This window comes from Eurosta solidaginis, chromosome 2, assembly GCF_040869045.1.
Source record: "Eurosta solidaginis isolate ZX-2024a chromosome 2, ASM4086904v1, whole genome shotgun sequence".
Lineage (NCBI taxonomy): Eukaryota > Metazoa > Arthropoda > Insecta > Diptera > Tephritidae > Eurosta > Eurosta solidaginis.
Genome location: NC_090320.1, coordinates 75,320,380 through 75,337,170, shown reverse-complemented (window position 1 = coordinate 75,337,170; position 16,791 = coordinate 75,320,380). Strand labels below are relative to the sequence as shown.

At 37.3% G+C, this 16,791-nt stretch overlaps 1 protein-coding gene across 1 annotated transcript in view; it reads right to left on the bottom strand.

The window, feature by feature from the left end:
- Nucleotides 1–286: 286 nt before the first annotated feature.
- Sidpn (similar to Deadpan) overlaps nucleotides 287–16,791 on the bottom strand; it is a 40,202-nt gene continuing 23,697 nt past the window's right edge. The window contains exons 2-6 of the mRNA XM_067765759.1: nucleotides 13,714–14,013; nucleotides 13,402–13,651; nucleotides 1,656–1,827; nucleotides 1,435–1,578; nucleotides 287–1,366 (exon numbers count right to left, since the gene is read on the bottom strand). Of these exons, the coding sequence (XP_067621860.1) occupies nucleotides 731–1,366; nucleotides 1,435–1,578; nucleotides 1,656–1,827; nucleotides 13,402–13,651; nucleotides 13,714–14,013 (1,502 nt within the window). The 3' untranslated portion in view covers nucleotides 287–730. The remainder of the gene's footprint in view (nucleotides 1,367–1,434; nucleotides 1,579–1,655; nucleotides 1,828–13,401; nucleotides 13,652–13,713; nucleotides 14,014–16,791) is intronic.

The following is a 16,791-nucleotide window of genomic DNA, read 5'->3' as shown; positions in this document are numbered from 1 at the left end:
CGTTTATCGTATGTCACCTGTCCAGCTACCCAGGGTAACCAACCATTGGAGTTCCACCCTAGGCCCAACTCTAATTCCACAGGTTATATCTTGTAACAAATTTGAAAAGATACGGCAAAATCTTCACTTCAATGACAATAGCAAATGTCTTCCAAAGAGCCACCCAGACGTAGACAGAATCTTTAAAATACGTCCCGTTGCGGTTTCCTTGAAGGAATCATACCCGAAAGTTCCAATAGAAAGAAATTTCCACCTTTCCTAATCGCTAATAACTTTTCTGATAATTTTCTTTCCACTGTTGCTCATAGTTGCCTGTCGGCTACACTACCCTTTTTATAATAGTATCCATACAAAATAAATAATTTAGCAATAAAAAAATAAAAAGCCGACTTTTTATTCACGAATCTATCCGATTTAATTGAAATAAAATTATTTCGAGGTAATGAGTTATAGAGGGTTAAATTTAAACAAGTTAATAGTGAATTTACTCTAAACCTGCTAAAGTAACAAATTCTGCAAATATTTCTTTAAAAATGAGGTTTGATTTAAATATTCAAGCAATAACAATTTTTAAACTAATAATTAATCACTTACTATATGTATGTAGCTCTACATATTTATACTTAAGGTATATACATTCACGAGTCTGAGTACATAAATAAATCTTTGGTATTTACAATTTTAAGCGCTTTCAGCTACCAAATATTTAACAAATCATCATATACGCCCCTCACCACGGACGCCACATGTTTTCATCTTGTGGCTGTTGTTCTTGCCGCACAAGAGCCTCATTGGGCCGAAAGAGATGCAACTGGTGTTGTGCTGCTGCGGCTGCTGCAGCTGCAGCGGCAAGATTTGCCGCAAGTGGATTGTTAACAACACTGAGTTGTGGTACTTCTACTGTAGATGCTACACCAGGGAGATGCTGATGCTGATGCGCTGCTTTGTGAGATTCAGCTGATTTAACCGATGCTGATGCAGCAGATGTCGCATTGGATAACACAGAATCAGGATGTTCCATGGCAAGATTTCCAGTAATCGATGATGATGCTCCTACTGTAGATATGCCATTCTCTTTTACTGCTAAAGTTGTAACTGCATAGGCAGCAGCATGCGCAGCCTGCAAAGCACCGGGCAGAACACCGTATGAATTAAGTTTGCCTGCAATTTGAACTGGCAGTGGTGGCACATGATTCATTTCTATTAGTCGTTCGAAGTCAGTCCTTGTCGTAATGGCGTCCATAACAGGATGGGTATTTAATCCTAAAGCAGCTGCTAATTGAACGTAATGAGGTGGTAGTACAAGAATCCCAGATGGATCGTTGACTTTTAGATGTTTGTATGTGTCTAATACATTTGAGCCGAGCTGTATGAGTAGAAAAAATCAAGAGGATAGTTTTCAATTCTAAATTTGGCTTTTAGGTATTTTCTCACTTTACTGCGTTCATCAAAGCTTTGCACAGTATTGGTGTCCATGGCACTCGATGCATCGCTACTTGATATCAATGGTCGCATACTTCCTTCACTTTTGCTCGATCCTGAACTGCCTTGAGGGCCATCGGGATTGTTATTCTCATCCTGTTGATAAAATTAAAAGAAAATATTTACTTAAAACATGAAAAGAATTACTTAAGTAAATTTTTTTTTAACCGTACTTGTGAACTACTTAAACGTTCCGAACAGGGTGAATTTGTGGAATGTGCCACCGGCGTACCAGCGGGACTAACAAAAGTAGCCTTCGTTGTTAAAACATTTGAGGAGGCCTTACTGAAATCTAAAGGATTCGAGTCTTGGCTGCTGTAGTCGAACGAATTATCGTCTGCTTGACTGAAATGCATTCAAATAAAAATAAAAAAAGTTATTATTTTTTTTTATTAAATTTTTCGAGCTCAAGGCCACGCATAAATAAAAACCAAATATTTTATATCTTTCAATAAATATACTTGTTTAATGTTTAATCGATATTTCGACCTCAATCTGAGATCATCCTCAGGACTAAAAAGATTACAAAACAATAAAAACATCACTATAACACAACTTACATTCTTGGCTGTGCCTGATCGACTAATTTTAAAAGATTACATATTAAACGAATATAAACAATATAATGTAAACAAATAAATACCGTAAATATAAAGAAATTTTTGACAAAAACAACCATGTACAAATTTCTCCAACTGTACGTCGCGCTCAGCATACATATATATGTACATATATCAGCTACAGGTAAACTGTTGTTGTCTAACATTATAATACGAATATTGGTGGGACATTAAACTAACAAATTACTCTCAAAGCGCTTTTTTGTTTCTGCTTATTAGCTGCCTATAGGCCGAAGCACAATTTTCCGTGTCTGTTTTAAAATTTATCCGTTTGTCGCTCTCTATATTGATAATATGAAGCATTTCAACTATGTATCTCTTATTATATTGCTTCTCTTGTTGCAAAATTCTCACATTGTCTAAATCTGGACAATGTCCCGTAGCGCTACAATGATATGTTAAGGCTGTTTTGTTATCGTTGAAATTATTTCTGTTTTTTATATTCGACTTGTGTCCGGAAATCCTTGTCTTAAGCTTAGATTTAGTTGTCCCCACATATACTTTGTTGCATAAGTGGGACCCGTCACCATTGCAATTAATTTGGTATATTACGTTGGATTTCTCGTATTTTTCAATCCTGCTTTTCATGTTGCTGTATATTTGTCGTAGAGTGTTGTCGTACGTGAAAGCTATTTGGAACTTATCCCGGTCATACATATTTGAGTTCTTCAGTCTGTTGGACAAGCCTGGAATGTATGTGGCTGTCTTGAATATTTTCTTGGCATCCTGTCTAATCTCAGTAGTATTCGGTTTAGCGTAAAAATCTCTTATGTAGCTATTGATTAAAGATAGAGGAAAATCGTTGTCTGTTAATATTTGCTTGATCAGGGCAACATTTTCTTCATGGTAACATGCGTCGCTAATAGAGAGAACTTTTCTGACAAAGTTCTTTGCCGTGTTTACTATGATTCTTCTTTCATGCTTGGAATAAAAGTTTATTAATCTCCCAGACGCAGTGGGTTTTTTGTACCATTTGAATGTAACTTTAAAATGTTGCCCTGATCAAGCAAATATTAACAGACAACGATTTTCCTCTATCTTTAATCAATAGCTACATAAGAGATTTTTACGCTTAACCGAATACTACTGAGATTAGACAGGATGCCAAGAAAATATTCAAGACAGCCACATACATTCCAGGCTTGTCCAACAGACTGAAGAACTCAAATATGTATGACCGGGATAAGTTCCAAATAGCTTTCACGTACGACAACACTCTACGACAAATATACAGCAACATGAAAAGCAGGAATAAAAAATACGAGAAATCCAACGTAATATACCAAATTAATTGCAATGGTGACGGGTCCCACTTATGCAACAAAGTATATGTGGGGACAACTAAATCTAAGCTTAAGACAAGGATTTCCGGACACAAGTCGAATATGAAAAACAGAAATAATTTCAACGATAACAAAACAGCCTTAACACATCATTGTAGCGCTACGGGACATTGTCCAGATTTAGACAATGTGAGAATTTTGCAACAAGAGAAGCAATATAATAAGTGATACATACTTGAAATGCTTCATATTATCAATATAGAGAGCGACAAACGGATACATTTTAAAACAGACACGGAAAATTGTGCTTCGGCCTATAGGCAGCTAATAAGCAGAAACAAAAAAGCGCTTTGAGAGTAATTTGTTAGTTTAATGCAGGCATGCTTAACGAACGAAACGATATCATTTCGTTACGATAATCAACGCTAATAAACGAAACGAAGTCATTTCGTTTCGTTTATTAACGTTAAGAACGTCAAATTAACGTTAATTTGACGATCTTAACGTTAATAAACGAAACGAAGTGACTTCGTTTCGTTTATTAACGTTGATTATCGTAACGAAATGATATCGTTTCGTTCGTTAAGCATGCCTGGTTTAATGTCCCACCAATATTCGTATTATAATGTTAGACAACAACAGTTTACCTGTAGCTGATATATGTACATATATATGTATGCTGAGCGCGACGTACAGTTGGAGAAATTTGTACATGGTTGTTTTTGTCAAAAATTTGTTTATATTTACGGTATTTATTTGTTTACATTATATTGTTTATATTCGTTTAATATGTAATCTTTTAAAATTAGTCGATCAGGCACAGCCAAGAGTGTAAGTTGTGTTATAGTGATGTACGTAAAATGCACTTTTTGATGTTTTTATTGTTTTGTAATCTTTTTAGTCCTGAGGATGATCTCAGATTGAGGTCGAAATATCGATTAAGCATTAAACAAGTATATTTATTGAAAGATATAAAATATTTGTTTTTTATTTATGCGTGGCCTTGAGCTCGAAAAATTTAATAATTTAAATATTGAAGGCCGAAAAACAACAAATAAATATTATTTTTTTTTGTATAGAAGCAAATTCAGTAAGTGAAGCCAATAAAACTAGGGGTCGGTTTTAAGGGCCCAATTAAACACTTCTCATATAGGCTATCTGGTAGCGTTTTCAGCTTTACAGGAGAAATCTTAAATGTGTCCCAAAATCCCAGGGTTTAAAATTGCTCCAGTGCTAAAGTACCCACCCGCACTATTCGTTCCGTTGTATGGTCTCTAAGCTTTTAAGTGCTCTCATTGGAGCCATACTTTTGTCAACAACGTCTGAGCCACATGTGTTCATGTTTTGTGGAAAAAAATTATAAATCCTGCTTTTACGGCCGTTTTATTTCTTACCGCACTTTTACGAATATGTTTATAAGTTTCGCTTTTATTCACTCTTTAAATAAATATACTTTTGATCGCAGGCATTGCAGTTAATATTTAGAAATTTTCAATTTATATTCGGAAAATTTCACTGTACGCTTGTAATTCTACCCACAAGCAAAGTAAAGGAAAAGTAAGTTTCAAAAAGTTGACAGGAATAAATATTAAGCTTACAAAACGTTTGAAATAAAACGTAAAATAATCGAAATGGAACGTTGGTTAGAAGCTTAAAAGTGTAATTTGTATACAAAATTTTAAATAAAATATTACTTTTGAGTTTTGCGTTTAAAATTGAATCATTAACAAACATTCGGTCTGAACGCTTACAAAAAGATTATTTTTAAGAAAATTAAAATTGACTTAATATTGAAACCTTTTATATTTTGTGTATTATATAAACTCTTTTAAAACTATTTTCAAAAACATTACAGCAATGCCTGTTGGGGTTATGTTTCATATGTACATAGAAGGAAATCTATTGTTTTTTATACCTAGCCCTCACTCAATATTTTTTATACGGTCCACATTAATTATAAATATAAAAAGAAAATAAAAAAAATTTAAGCACTTCCTTTATATAAAAATCAGCAAAAAATGTGTCCTTATACAAAGACATATTCTTGCTGAACTGATTTTTTAATTTTGACATGAAAATTAAAAAAAAAATTTATGAGAACATCATACAAGTGGAGAGCCTAATTTATTATAAGGTAAAAAACTGATTTTTATTAAGTCAGAATGCATACAATACTTGTATGTATACAATATTGTCTCGAATGGTAACATCACTAGGCTAGTTAACAATCACGCAACAACAAAAACATGAAGCAGCCACTCTTATGTACATGTACACATTAAAGCTAGCCACACTTATGTACAAGGCAAGGAAGATATACCACACACACACTGATGTGTCATCAGCCGACGGTGTTACTCACACATACATACGCATATATGTATGTAGCTCAATTACCAAGCAGGCAGAAAAAATCCGGGCCCGGGACTAAACAATTTACGGGTCCCCTATAAAAATCCACTAATACATTCGTTTATTTAAATTAATGGCGTCTCAGCCATTAATCATTATTGATGGATTACATAAAAAAATTTTTGCAACATCAACTAAATGACTTTTTGACTAAGAGCTGAAGACAAAAATTAACACAGAATATTTACTATTTATACTATTTTATTGTGCGTAGAAATAAAATTATCTTTTAACAGCCGCATATTGTTTGAAATAATCTTTTCTAGTTATTTGGTAACATTTTAATACATTTCTGATAAATTTAGTGATGATTATAAATTTTGATTATTCAATGTAGAAGGTTCGGATATCAAAGAGAGGCTTTTCTTGCTTTTTTCGCTGTAAAATTTTTTATAATAATATCAAATTTTAATTGTCGTGCAAAACGGAAGCAACACAAAGCGTGGCAAGTCCTGAAACTCGCTCTTGAGATGAACACGATCTATGAAAGTTTTTGATTCTTGCAAGGACGCTGAAGGAACGTTCTGCACTAGCTACAGTGGCAGGTATAGTGCAAAAGATACGTAAAGCAAAACAAATGTTGGGGAAAATTTTATGCAGATTTTGAATATAGATGGCATTTAGCAATTCCAATGGTGACAGACCTTTGTAAAAATTTGCTTCGTAAATGTGTTTCAAGTAAATTATTTCGCCTTCTAAGCTTTGAGAAATGTCCGACTTGTATTTTTCGACAAATTTTGCTGCGCTCGCCCGAACCGTAGTTTCATCCATGTCTTCAAATTGCCACAAAAAGGAAAACGTCTCGCTCAACTTTCTCGTAGCTGCAATTCGTTCAGTAATGCCAGTTATTACCGAATAAACGATCACCAGGAATGTATTGTTTTTAAAATCAGACTCTGGATCATTCGTAATCATCTCATTTCCATTATCTTCAAAACGTCGTTTGGGTTTTCTCTTTCGAATGTCCGGAAACTTTGGCGGGATGTTCAATTGAATAGCAACTGTTTTGCATTCTTTTAAAATAGTTACCCTTTGGTTCCTAATCAACTTCAAATCAGCTAATAATGTCGGACCTCAACATCTATGTTGGTGTCTCTAGCTTGGAGGACCACGTTTCTTTCATTAATGGTAGTCAGTATTTTGAACCAAATTGAGGACAGCAAGATACATTCGAACTTGTTGATGTACTTGAGAATGCCGGTAACATCTCCGTATGCTTGCGCAGTCGAATTTGGCTTTTGTCTGAAAGACTGTGAAGAGAGCGCGGTACATTTTTTTTTTGAGGATGGAGTGCTGCTGAAAATAGTAAAACATTTTTGTACAACTCCGAAGAAAGTAATTGCAGCCGGACCACATTCTGCAGCATCAACACCACACAAATTGAGACTGTGGGTTGCACAAGGCGAGTAATCAGCATTTGAGTTTTTGTCGAGAATGTGACGTTGTGCCCCGTTGTAAGCTCCTTTCATGGCGCCGTTATTGTACCCTTGTGCACGACAATCCCTTAATGGGATTTCATGTTTACATAGAGTATGGCAAATTAAATCCACGATTTCCTTGCCAGTTTTTTGGTTACAATCCACGAATGCCAAAAACCGTTCTTGAATTATAAAGTTTGTTGCTTTCGAATTGAAATGGAGGTAGCGCAAAATGAACGTAGTCTGTTCAACGTGACTAGCATCAGGCGTAGCATCAACGATAATAGCAAAATACTTGGCTTTCTTGCCTTGATCTAAAATAGTTTCCCTCACGTGCTTTGCACAAATTTCTACAAACTCGTTCTGAATGTCTGGGGAAAGTTAGTGAACTTGTCAACGTTTGTGCTGCTGTTGTGAAATCCTAACTTTCTCCAAATGATCTCTAAATATCGGATCATAATGGCTTATGAGTTTTAAGATGCCCAAAAAATTTCCGTTGTTTCGTTCACCAAAATATATACTTTCGCCTCTGAAAGCTAGGCCTCTCTCACCCAAAAATAAAATAGTGTCCAAAATTCTATATAAAATTTCCTTCCACTTTTGAATTTCAGTGATTAGCTGTTCATTGATAAGTGTATCAATTGTAGTCTCCTTTTGAATTCTATTTTGTAAAGATCGCCTTTGAATATAACATTCCGCACCTGGAATTTAGAATATCCGCCAGGACAACAAATTTTTGGTTGATTTAAAGTATTGTCGCTTAACAGACGATATGGTAGGCAATAAAAAGCATTGCTACTGGCACTCCACACCAACCAGTCACGCTCCACTTTCTCTCCATTTGGCAAGATTCTGTTTAACAACGAGGTAGAAAATGCCTCGTCTTGACAATCACATGGAAAAATAACAGGTTAATATTGATGACCTCGACGAATTATTTCGTTGACTTCTTCAGATCGCAAAAACTCACTATTCACTCTACCGATATCGAAGTCGTTTAAATAATCTGGACTTTGATACAGAGTTCGTGGGGAAGACTTTTTGAAGATGAACCTTCATCAATGCCAGCACGAAAACTTTACGATTTCGGATTCATGTAAACATACAAATTTGTTTGATGTTTTTATTTTCTCCTCACTGTTCGAAGGCCCGGGCAAAAAATCATTATCAATATTCGTTGCTTTTGAAATTCGGCTTAAAATTTGCACATGGAACAACTAAAGACTCCCCTGAATTAAAAAAAAAATGTCTTAGTACATATAAATCGCGGGCCACCTTCAGAAACCCCGAGCCCGGGGGAATCCCCCCCCCCCCCCCCATTTCCCCCTCCCCTCTCGTTGGGCCTGATAAGTGTTATTGTGAAGTACTCTCAAACTAGTCTAATAAAGACCATTTTGCATTATTGAATATTGGAGTTATTTATTTAACAGTTTAGCGATTCGAATGTTAGCAGAAGGATTGGAATAAGCGGAATTCTCCAAAATTCTATTTATTTATTACAGTCTATGGTGTTTCAGGCCTTACAGACTATATAACAGATTTTAACTTTACTTAATGATAAACTAAAACAATTACAAACTACTTGTATTGTAATGAATGGTAATATATTTACAGACTACACAGAACAAATATCACTGAGTATTGATTTAAAAGTGGGCTTCGGCAAAGAAAAGTCGATGGCTGAAGAATATGAGATTAGATTAAAATCGGCCATGGCTCTAAACAAGGGTGCATTAGAGGCATAGAGGGTCCTGGCATTGTCCGTATAAAAAGTAACTCTGTTACGAAGCGGCCTGCTCGAGATACGAAAACGGATACTCGCGAGGGGGCAAGGTGCATCAACTGCTCCGCGAATAATGTCATAAACAAAAGTGAGAGAGATAATGGTTATTCTACATTGAAGAGGATGTAGGGTTATAAGTGCACACCTGTCTTCATACGAGGGAATCAGATCAGAGAAATTCAACGATCGCAATGCGAAACATACAAATGTTTTTTGTACACGTTCGAGCCTCTTAATATGGCACTCGTGATATGGCTTCCAAATAAAGCAATCATATTCGAGCTTAGAGCGAACAAGCGCAGTGAACAATAATTTTAAAGTATAGGGATCGCTAAAGTCGGAGCTAAAGCGCCGAATGAAGGCCAGCACTGAATATGACCTAGCAATGGTAATGCTAACAAGTGAGTAGTGAATCGAATATTACCCCTAGGTCTTTTATCTCGTTAAGGGTTGAGAGGCGGGTGCCGCCAATAAAGTAAGAGGTGGGGAGACTATCGCGACCTTTGGAGAAGGTAACATGAAAGCATTTACCAACATTTAGCGGCAGATTATTGGTATTACACCACACAGCGATATTGTCGAGATCAGATTGAATCCTTTCCGCGTCAGAGGCATTCGAAATGGTTCCAAAAGCTTTAAATCATCAGCGTACAAAAGAAAGTTAGAGTGCAGAAAGCAGGCTGAAATATCATTTATAAAGATTACAAAAAGCAGCGGCCCCAAAATGCTACCTTGCGGCACGCCAGAGGTTGCAATAAAAGAGTTAGAGTGAGTATTGTCAATTACAACGACACAACTCCGCTGTTGAAGATATGATCTTATCCAAGAAAGAAATGTTGAGTGGAAACCCAAAGAAAGCAATTTAGAAATTAGGATTGAGTGACTAACTTTATCAAACCCTTTTGAGAAATCAGTGTATACAGTATCAACTTGTAAACGATTATTAAACGCGGATAGGCAATAATCGGAAAAAATTGTTACATTTGTCACAGTGGATCTACTGGACATGAAACCATGGTGATTGTTACTGATTAGACGTTTTACCGCAAAATACATTTTTTGTTTCACAATATACCCAAAAAGTTTAGAAATAGTCGACAACTTTGCTATGGATCTATAATTGACAACGTTATTTTTATTACCGCTCTTGAAAACTGGGCTAATGAAAGTTATTTTCCATGCATCGATAAATTCAACACACTCGAGAGATTTGTTAAAAATTAGGAGTGGGATCGCCAATGCCAAAGATAAGACGATTGGCCGTCAATATCGGTAAAGGTGGATGATTTTATGTTTTGGATTCCTTTCATAACGTCTATAAGGGATAAAGCCAAAGCCCCAAAGTTGGTAGAAGCGTCAGCACAAACCTGGACCGCCGGCCGGACTTCCGTTTGCGCAACAAAGTTGGAGCGGAAAAAATCTGCAAAAAGATTAGCCGCTTCAGCAGGTGAAGAGGCAAGCTCCTTATTATAGAATACTGATGCCGGAATACTAGAGCATAGCTTTTTGGATTTTACGTATTTCCAAAACGCCTTAGGGTTATCTTTAATATCAGTCTCAGCTGCTGATCACATGTACACTAGATCCGATGCCACCGTTCAGCATAACCTAACGCAGTTTCAAACATTTCAAAAAGATAAGTGAGCACATACCCCATTCTTACAAGGTTTTCCCTTGGTAAGATACAAGGTTTTTCTAAATAAATCTACTCATCAGGTTTACCCCGCGGTCACAATTAAGGGATGTGAAAAACCTTTTCATTGACCTTCCGCAGAAGAATCAATTGGAAAATTATGATTAGATTAGAATAGATAAAGAAGCTGCTTTACCCTTTAGGGTTGGATCAAGGGACAAGTTTATTGTTAACTTTCCAGCGGAGAAGACCGCATTACTCCGAAGGGAATGCTTTATTGTCGACTTCAGCGGAGAAGATACTGCATAGCTTCATTAAGTATGCTTTATACTCAACTTCTCCAAGAGTGAACTCTTTTCGAATTTGAGGTGAAACCATAGCACCCGCGAATTTCCTACTAGGGGGCCGATCAAAAGGACAGGAGTCGACACCTGTATACAAGTCTGTTTTTTCGTGCTCCCTGCGATACAGGTTTTGCTAACGAGCGTAATAGAGTCACGCAAGTTTCTAGTTATACCACTCATAGATTGGATATCCATGGTATTTTGCTTTGGCCTTTTAGGACCGGTATACTTATACGGGAGTAAGAAAAAAATGATCAAGGCCAGGCCTGATGCAATCATTATTTCGAGGGCGGGAGATGCTACGTATGCTAACATACTACGAAAGGTGAGAAGTTGCGACGATTAAAAGCCTTTGGGGGTGACGTCAACTAAAAAGATCACGGGAGGGGAAAACTAGCGCGTACCAAGCAGAGATTGATGCAGTCCTTAAGGAATCAGCGAAGGTCATAGCAAAGTATCAAACGGTCACCCTACAGTACAATGGGGATTTGAAATAGCAGTACTTTCAGAACCGTACAGAAATACCCAGGAACAAGGTTGGCTCTCGGACTTAGCAGGGAAAGCCGCAATTTGGATAACAGGAAAACTTCTTACACAGGAAAAAGATGCCACCGACAGTGGCTGGATTCATATGCGCAAACATCAATGGAATATACATATTTAGTTGCTATGCATCTCCGAGCATGGGTAGCACGGAATTTGAGAGCATGATTCTTGGGATGAGCATAGAAGAACAGGATAATCACCCACTTATAATAGGTGGAGACTTTAATGCATGGTCAACTTTATGGGGTAGTATAGGAAATAACGATAGAGGTAGAATTCTTCTCGAGAGCTTTACATCCCTGAGGCTATAACTTCTAAATGAACCGGGGAAATAAAAATTTGACACTGCCAGTAGACGATCCATTATAGATCTCACGTTTGCTAGTAGCGAAATAGCGAGGCGAGCAAGGTGGCCCATCAGTAACGTCTACACACTCAACGACCACAAAGCTATTAGCTTAGAGCTGGTGGAAACTTCACCAAGGATAGCTCCTCATCAACCACATAGAAGAAGATGAAAACAACACCTTTTCACCTTTTTGAGCCACAAACATTTGATGTTGTTTGGAATGATGCCACAACACGAAGGACAAATGCGGAGGACCTGTCGGTGCACATATCTAAGTCATTAAGTACGACGTGTGATGCTTCCATGCCCAGAACGTGGTGGAACGACGAAATAGCGGAGGAGCGTATAAAATGCCCCAAAGCACGGCGAAGGGCACAGAGGGATTCAAGGGGTTCATAAGCGCAATACAAAGCTTTATACCTTCAAAGCTGCCGCAACCCAAATGTCAACCTCACCTAGGCGAGGGGAATCCTGTTACAAATATGAATGTATCCTACACATACATATTTAGCAGGCGAGGCTCTGGGGACCCAAGGTCCTCATGGAACTAGGGTCAGAAAATGGTAAAAAATAGAAATATTGGAACCAATTTGTGGCCATTGCGAATATCTATAGCTTTAAAAGTAAAGAAAACGCCCGTACTATTAAGGAATATTTTTGGGATTTTTCGGAATAACATACTAAGGGCGTTAAAATACCAGACATGTTCGGCATTATTTATGATTTTTATTTCGATATTACCTCTAACAATTTTGAAACTATTTCGTCATGAATTATTATTACATCAACAATGTTTTGTAAGAGATAACACAATTGCAACCTCATATATCTTGGGATCAAAGAAGCCTTAAATGCTGCAAGTTGGAAAAAAGTAGTACAAGTAAAATTTTAAAGCCGTTTGACAAAACAGCTGCTGTATTATTGTGGAAGTATAGTCCACAAGGTCATCACAAAATTACCAATTGACCCCGAAATAGGCTTCAAAACTATCCCGAAATTATGCAGAAAATGACCCTGGAACTACCCTAAAATGGTCTCCAAGATCATTATGCTATGTTCACAACCAAAAACATCCCGAATCCCCAAGACCATCAGAATATGATCACAAATTGGCCTCGAAACGACTCCGGAAGTACCACGAAAAAATCGCCAAATGTTCCCGACATATCCTCAAAACAATCCTAAAATGCCTTCGAAATAGTTTCCAAAGCCTTCCAGAAATCGCCCTAAAGTGATCCCAAATTGACTTCGAAATGACCAGAGAATAACATCGAAATAGTCCCCAAATGATCCCGATATCACTCCCAAAATCATCCGGAAATGACAACGAAATATTCCCTAAAACCTTCTAGGAGTGACTGAAATTATCCCGAAATAGCTACGGAAAACAAGACCCTACCTACGACGTAGCTCGAGCAGTAGCAGGGTATACTTTCCATTATATTCGAGCAATTCGAATATAACGACCTCTAGGACTTATGTACACATATTTGACTTAATATATGAAGTAATATCTGTGCAAGAAACTTACGGTTTCTTCGTAGCTGAATTATTATCGTAACAGCTGCTCGATGGACTATCGGCATAAGTAGCTTTCGAGTGAGGACATATTTCAACATCGATTTCAGCTATGCATTGATCTAAATGTCGTAAAAGACGTGATTTAGATCCTGGTTCCGATAGCGCAGGCATATTTCCAAGTGGGGGAGGTTCGGGTGTTGCTAAATATCGAGCAACCTCTCTGGCGCAATCTGTATATCCAGCTCTGTACTTGTTGATGGCTGTGGACATTTTTGAATATTATATTTACAGTTAATAAACACGGATAAGGACTTTTAGTTACTTGGATCATCGATATTTCTATGGCGTTGGAAATGACGCACAGTTAGCTCAAGTATATCAGCTTTTTCCAATTTCGTATGTTTTGTTTGGCCATCAGTTTTAGACTGGTTTTTTGTTGATTCTAAAATAAGGGCCTTGAGGATGGCCAAACTTTGATTGATACGTGCACGTCGTCGCTTTTCCATAAGTGGCTTATTTGTTCGTTTCGTAATATCCTGTGATGATGTTACATTTTGTGATGATGTGACTAGACTAATTGATTTTACTACTCCCGTTGATGCTGCTGCGGAAATTCCCGTTCCTGCAATTAGGAAAAATTAAATAATCTATAAAGTAATTTTTTTAAGAAAGCAGTTTCAGTACTCTTAAAAACTCATAGAAACCTACCAAACAAATTTTTTAACTGTATTGGTAAAATGATTACGCTGGATGGTAATGTAAATAGTTTTTATTCAATAGGGGGTACTATAATGAAGAGACAGTGAGCGGATAGTGATGGTGAACGAACGAGAGAATAATTGTTAAGGGAATTTTACTCGGATATCTAACCTGCTCACTGAGAGAAATATTTTGATGTTACATTGTAGCCAAGCAGTTGGAGAACATTTTTCTCCTATGTATTATGCAGCGCTGCTGCGTACACCATCGGTTGTCATCGAACCCGCAAATCAATTGTACGATAAGGAACGTCGCGCTGCCTTGAATAAAATAAAAATATACCCCTACTTAGAATAAAGAAAATTAAGCGAAACCGACGAGTTCGAGGAGTTGGATATGTTGAATGCTAGGAATAATACCCGACCGGGGAAGATTCCTGTAAAATGGCATCTTGATAACTGACGTACGGAATGTGCTGAGAAGGGGGCACTTCTCATCATTGGTAGATAATGAGGGGAACACCAAACAGATAGGAATATACGTTCCTCTGGAATTTAACTATGCCCTGCCCAATCCTTATCAGTGCGGCTTCAGACCTGGTAAGTCTACTAATGGTCAGATCATATACACATACTTGGCGCGTGGTGTTTCTTTTAATTGTTTCCTACAAATTGCGAGGACAGGATCTGCATGTTTTATGCCGACTCTGAATGGCAGCTGCAAGGCAGACTAATTTTCACTGGGAAGGTTTTCATGGCAGAAACACACTGAGAGTTTTTGCCAAACTACTGCCGAGGGGCGATGCCGGCTTAGAAACATTTCTAATTGAATCATTTTTTGTGTTGCTTTCCCCGGTGTGGTAGGCAGAGCACGCTACCCGCACACCATTAACGATATGCCAAATCTCGGTGTTGATGTTATTGATATCATTTAACAAGTGGGCTTTCCCTGGGCCCGTATCTTTTTTTACGAGCCTTGATCAAAATCAATTTTTAAAATCGCAATAGCTCTGATCTAATCGGGTTAGGAAAATATACAAGATCTTTAACTTATTATAATATTTCGGCAGATGCATATTTAAGGTTTGAGTGAAATGCTTTTCGATACGTGATCGTATAACACGATACGAGCCCTGGATTTAATAAAGAGGCAAAGAAGTGGGCTTTGAGTTGATTGCGGACATTTTGAACTATTTCTAAAAATTTCATATAATGAGTTATAGATCTAATGAGTACTCGTTGTCGCTAGTTCACATATATCATTTATCCGATACATTATTTCAGAGTTCGATTACGTTTCGTTAAACATAAGACGGGCCCAGATGTATGTCAGTTTTCGAGAAAAAAAGTAGCCAAGATGTTTATTGTCCGTCCTTGATACCAATTGTGTGTTTCGAAGGAGGTTTAATGATGAACTGTATAAGCTTAACGAAGATATGAAGTGCAACGAACAAAAACCCCAGTGGGTTAAGGGGCTTAGAATATACCCACAGCACGTATGCCTGTCGTAAGAGGCGACTAAAATACCAAATTGATTCAAGGGTTGTGTAGCGCAACCCTTTCAAGGGGTTGCCAGCGCAATTTATAGCTTCTCCAACCCAATTGTCAACCTCACCTACACGTGATGAATTCTGCTTCTTTAGCAGCCGAGGCTCTGGCGACCCCAATTTCGGGCGGCATGGTCTAGAAAGGAAGCGGTCATACGAAATCGTGCTTGTTACCGGAACGTACCGGATCTGCATTCGGCAAAGGACCATCAACATCGATAACACTCCCCAAAAGCTTCGGGGAGTGTACTTATCGATACAACAACAATAAAAAGGGAATGGAATATATAGTGGGGGAGGAGGGTGGGAAAGCAGGAAGACATATGAAAAATCAGGGAGAAATATAAATTACATTATACTAATAATCTTATTTTTTCCAAATTTTTTACCACTAGTCCTCCTCTAAAGACAGGAGGGCATACCAAAAATTACGAATTCCTTAAAATGGTCTCTTTAGCTTCCATGGACATCATGACAAAATTACAGATTTGTACAAAAGGTGTCTCAATGTGAATCGAAATCGTCAATTAGTGCAATAACAATAACAATTGCGTGAGCCGTTTTTTCATGTTTCCTACCATGGCGGAACTATACAAGGTGGCAGCATGGGACAGCTGATTATATACTTTTTTATTTGATTTGATATATCAATATCCGGCGCAGTACGATTTAGACATTTGTCCATCGAATTTACAAAAACAAAGTACATGGAATTTTTATTTATGTTTGTAGGTATGTCATCATGCTGCCACCTTGTATCGTTCCGCCATGTTTCCTACAAATTAAAATAATAGAAAATAAAAAAATATAAGTAAATTTAAACCATGGCGGTACCATAAAGGTGGCAGCATGATGACATACCTAAAAAAAATAAATGTAAGGCGCCATAACCTCCGAAGAGATCTAAGGTTACTACAAATTGGCGGGATGGGACCTACTTGTTTTATGCCGACTCCGAACGGCATCTGAAAGGTACATAGATCAGTTTTCACTGAAATACACTCGGAATGCTTATTGTTCAGTACGAACTGCTTAGTATTTGCTTATAAATGAATTTATCAATGACCCTGTATCACACTTAACATATTTTAAGAACTAAACATCATTGTGAATAAGCATTGTCATTCTACTTTGTTTTGATTTACTCATTCTTTA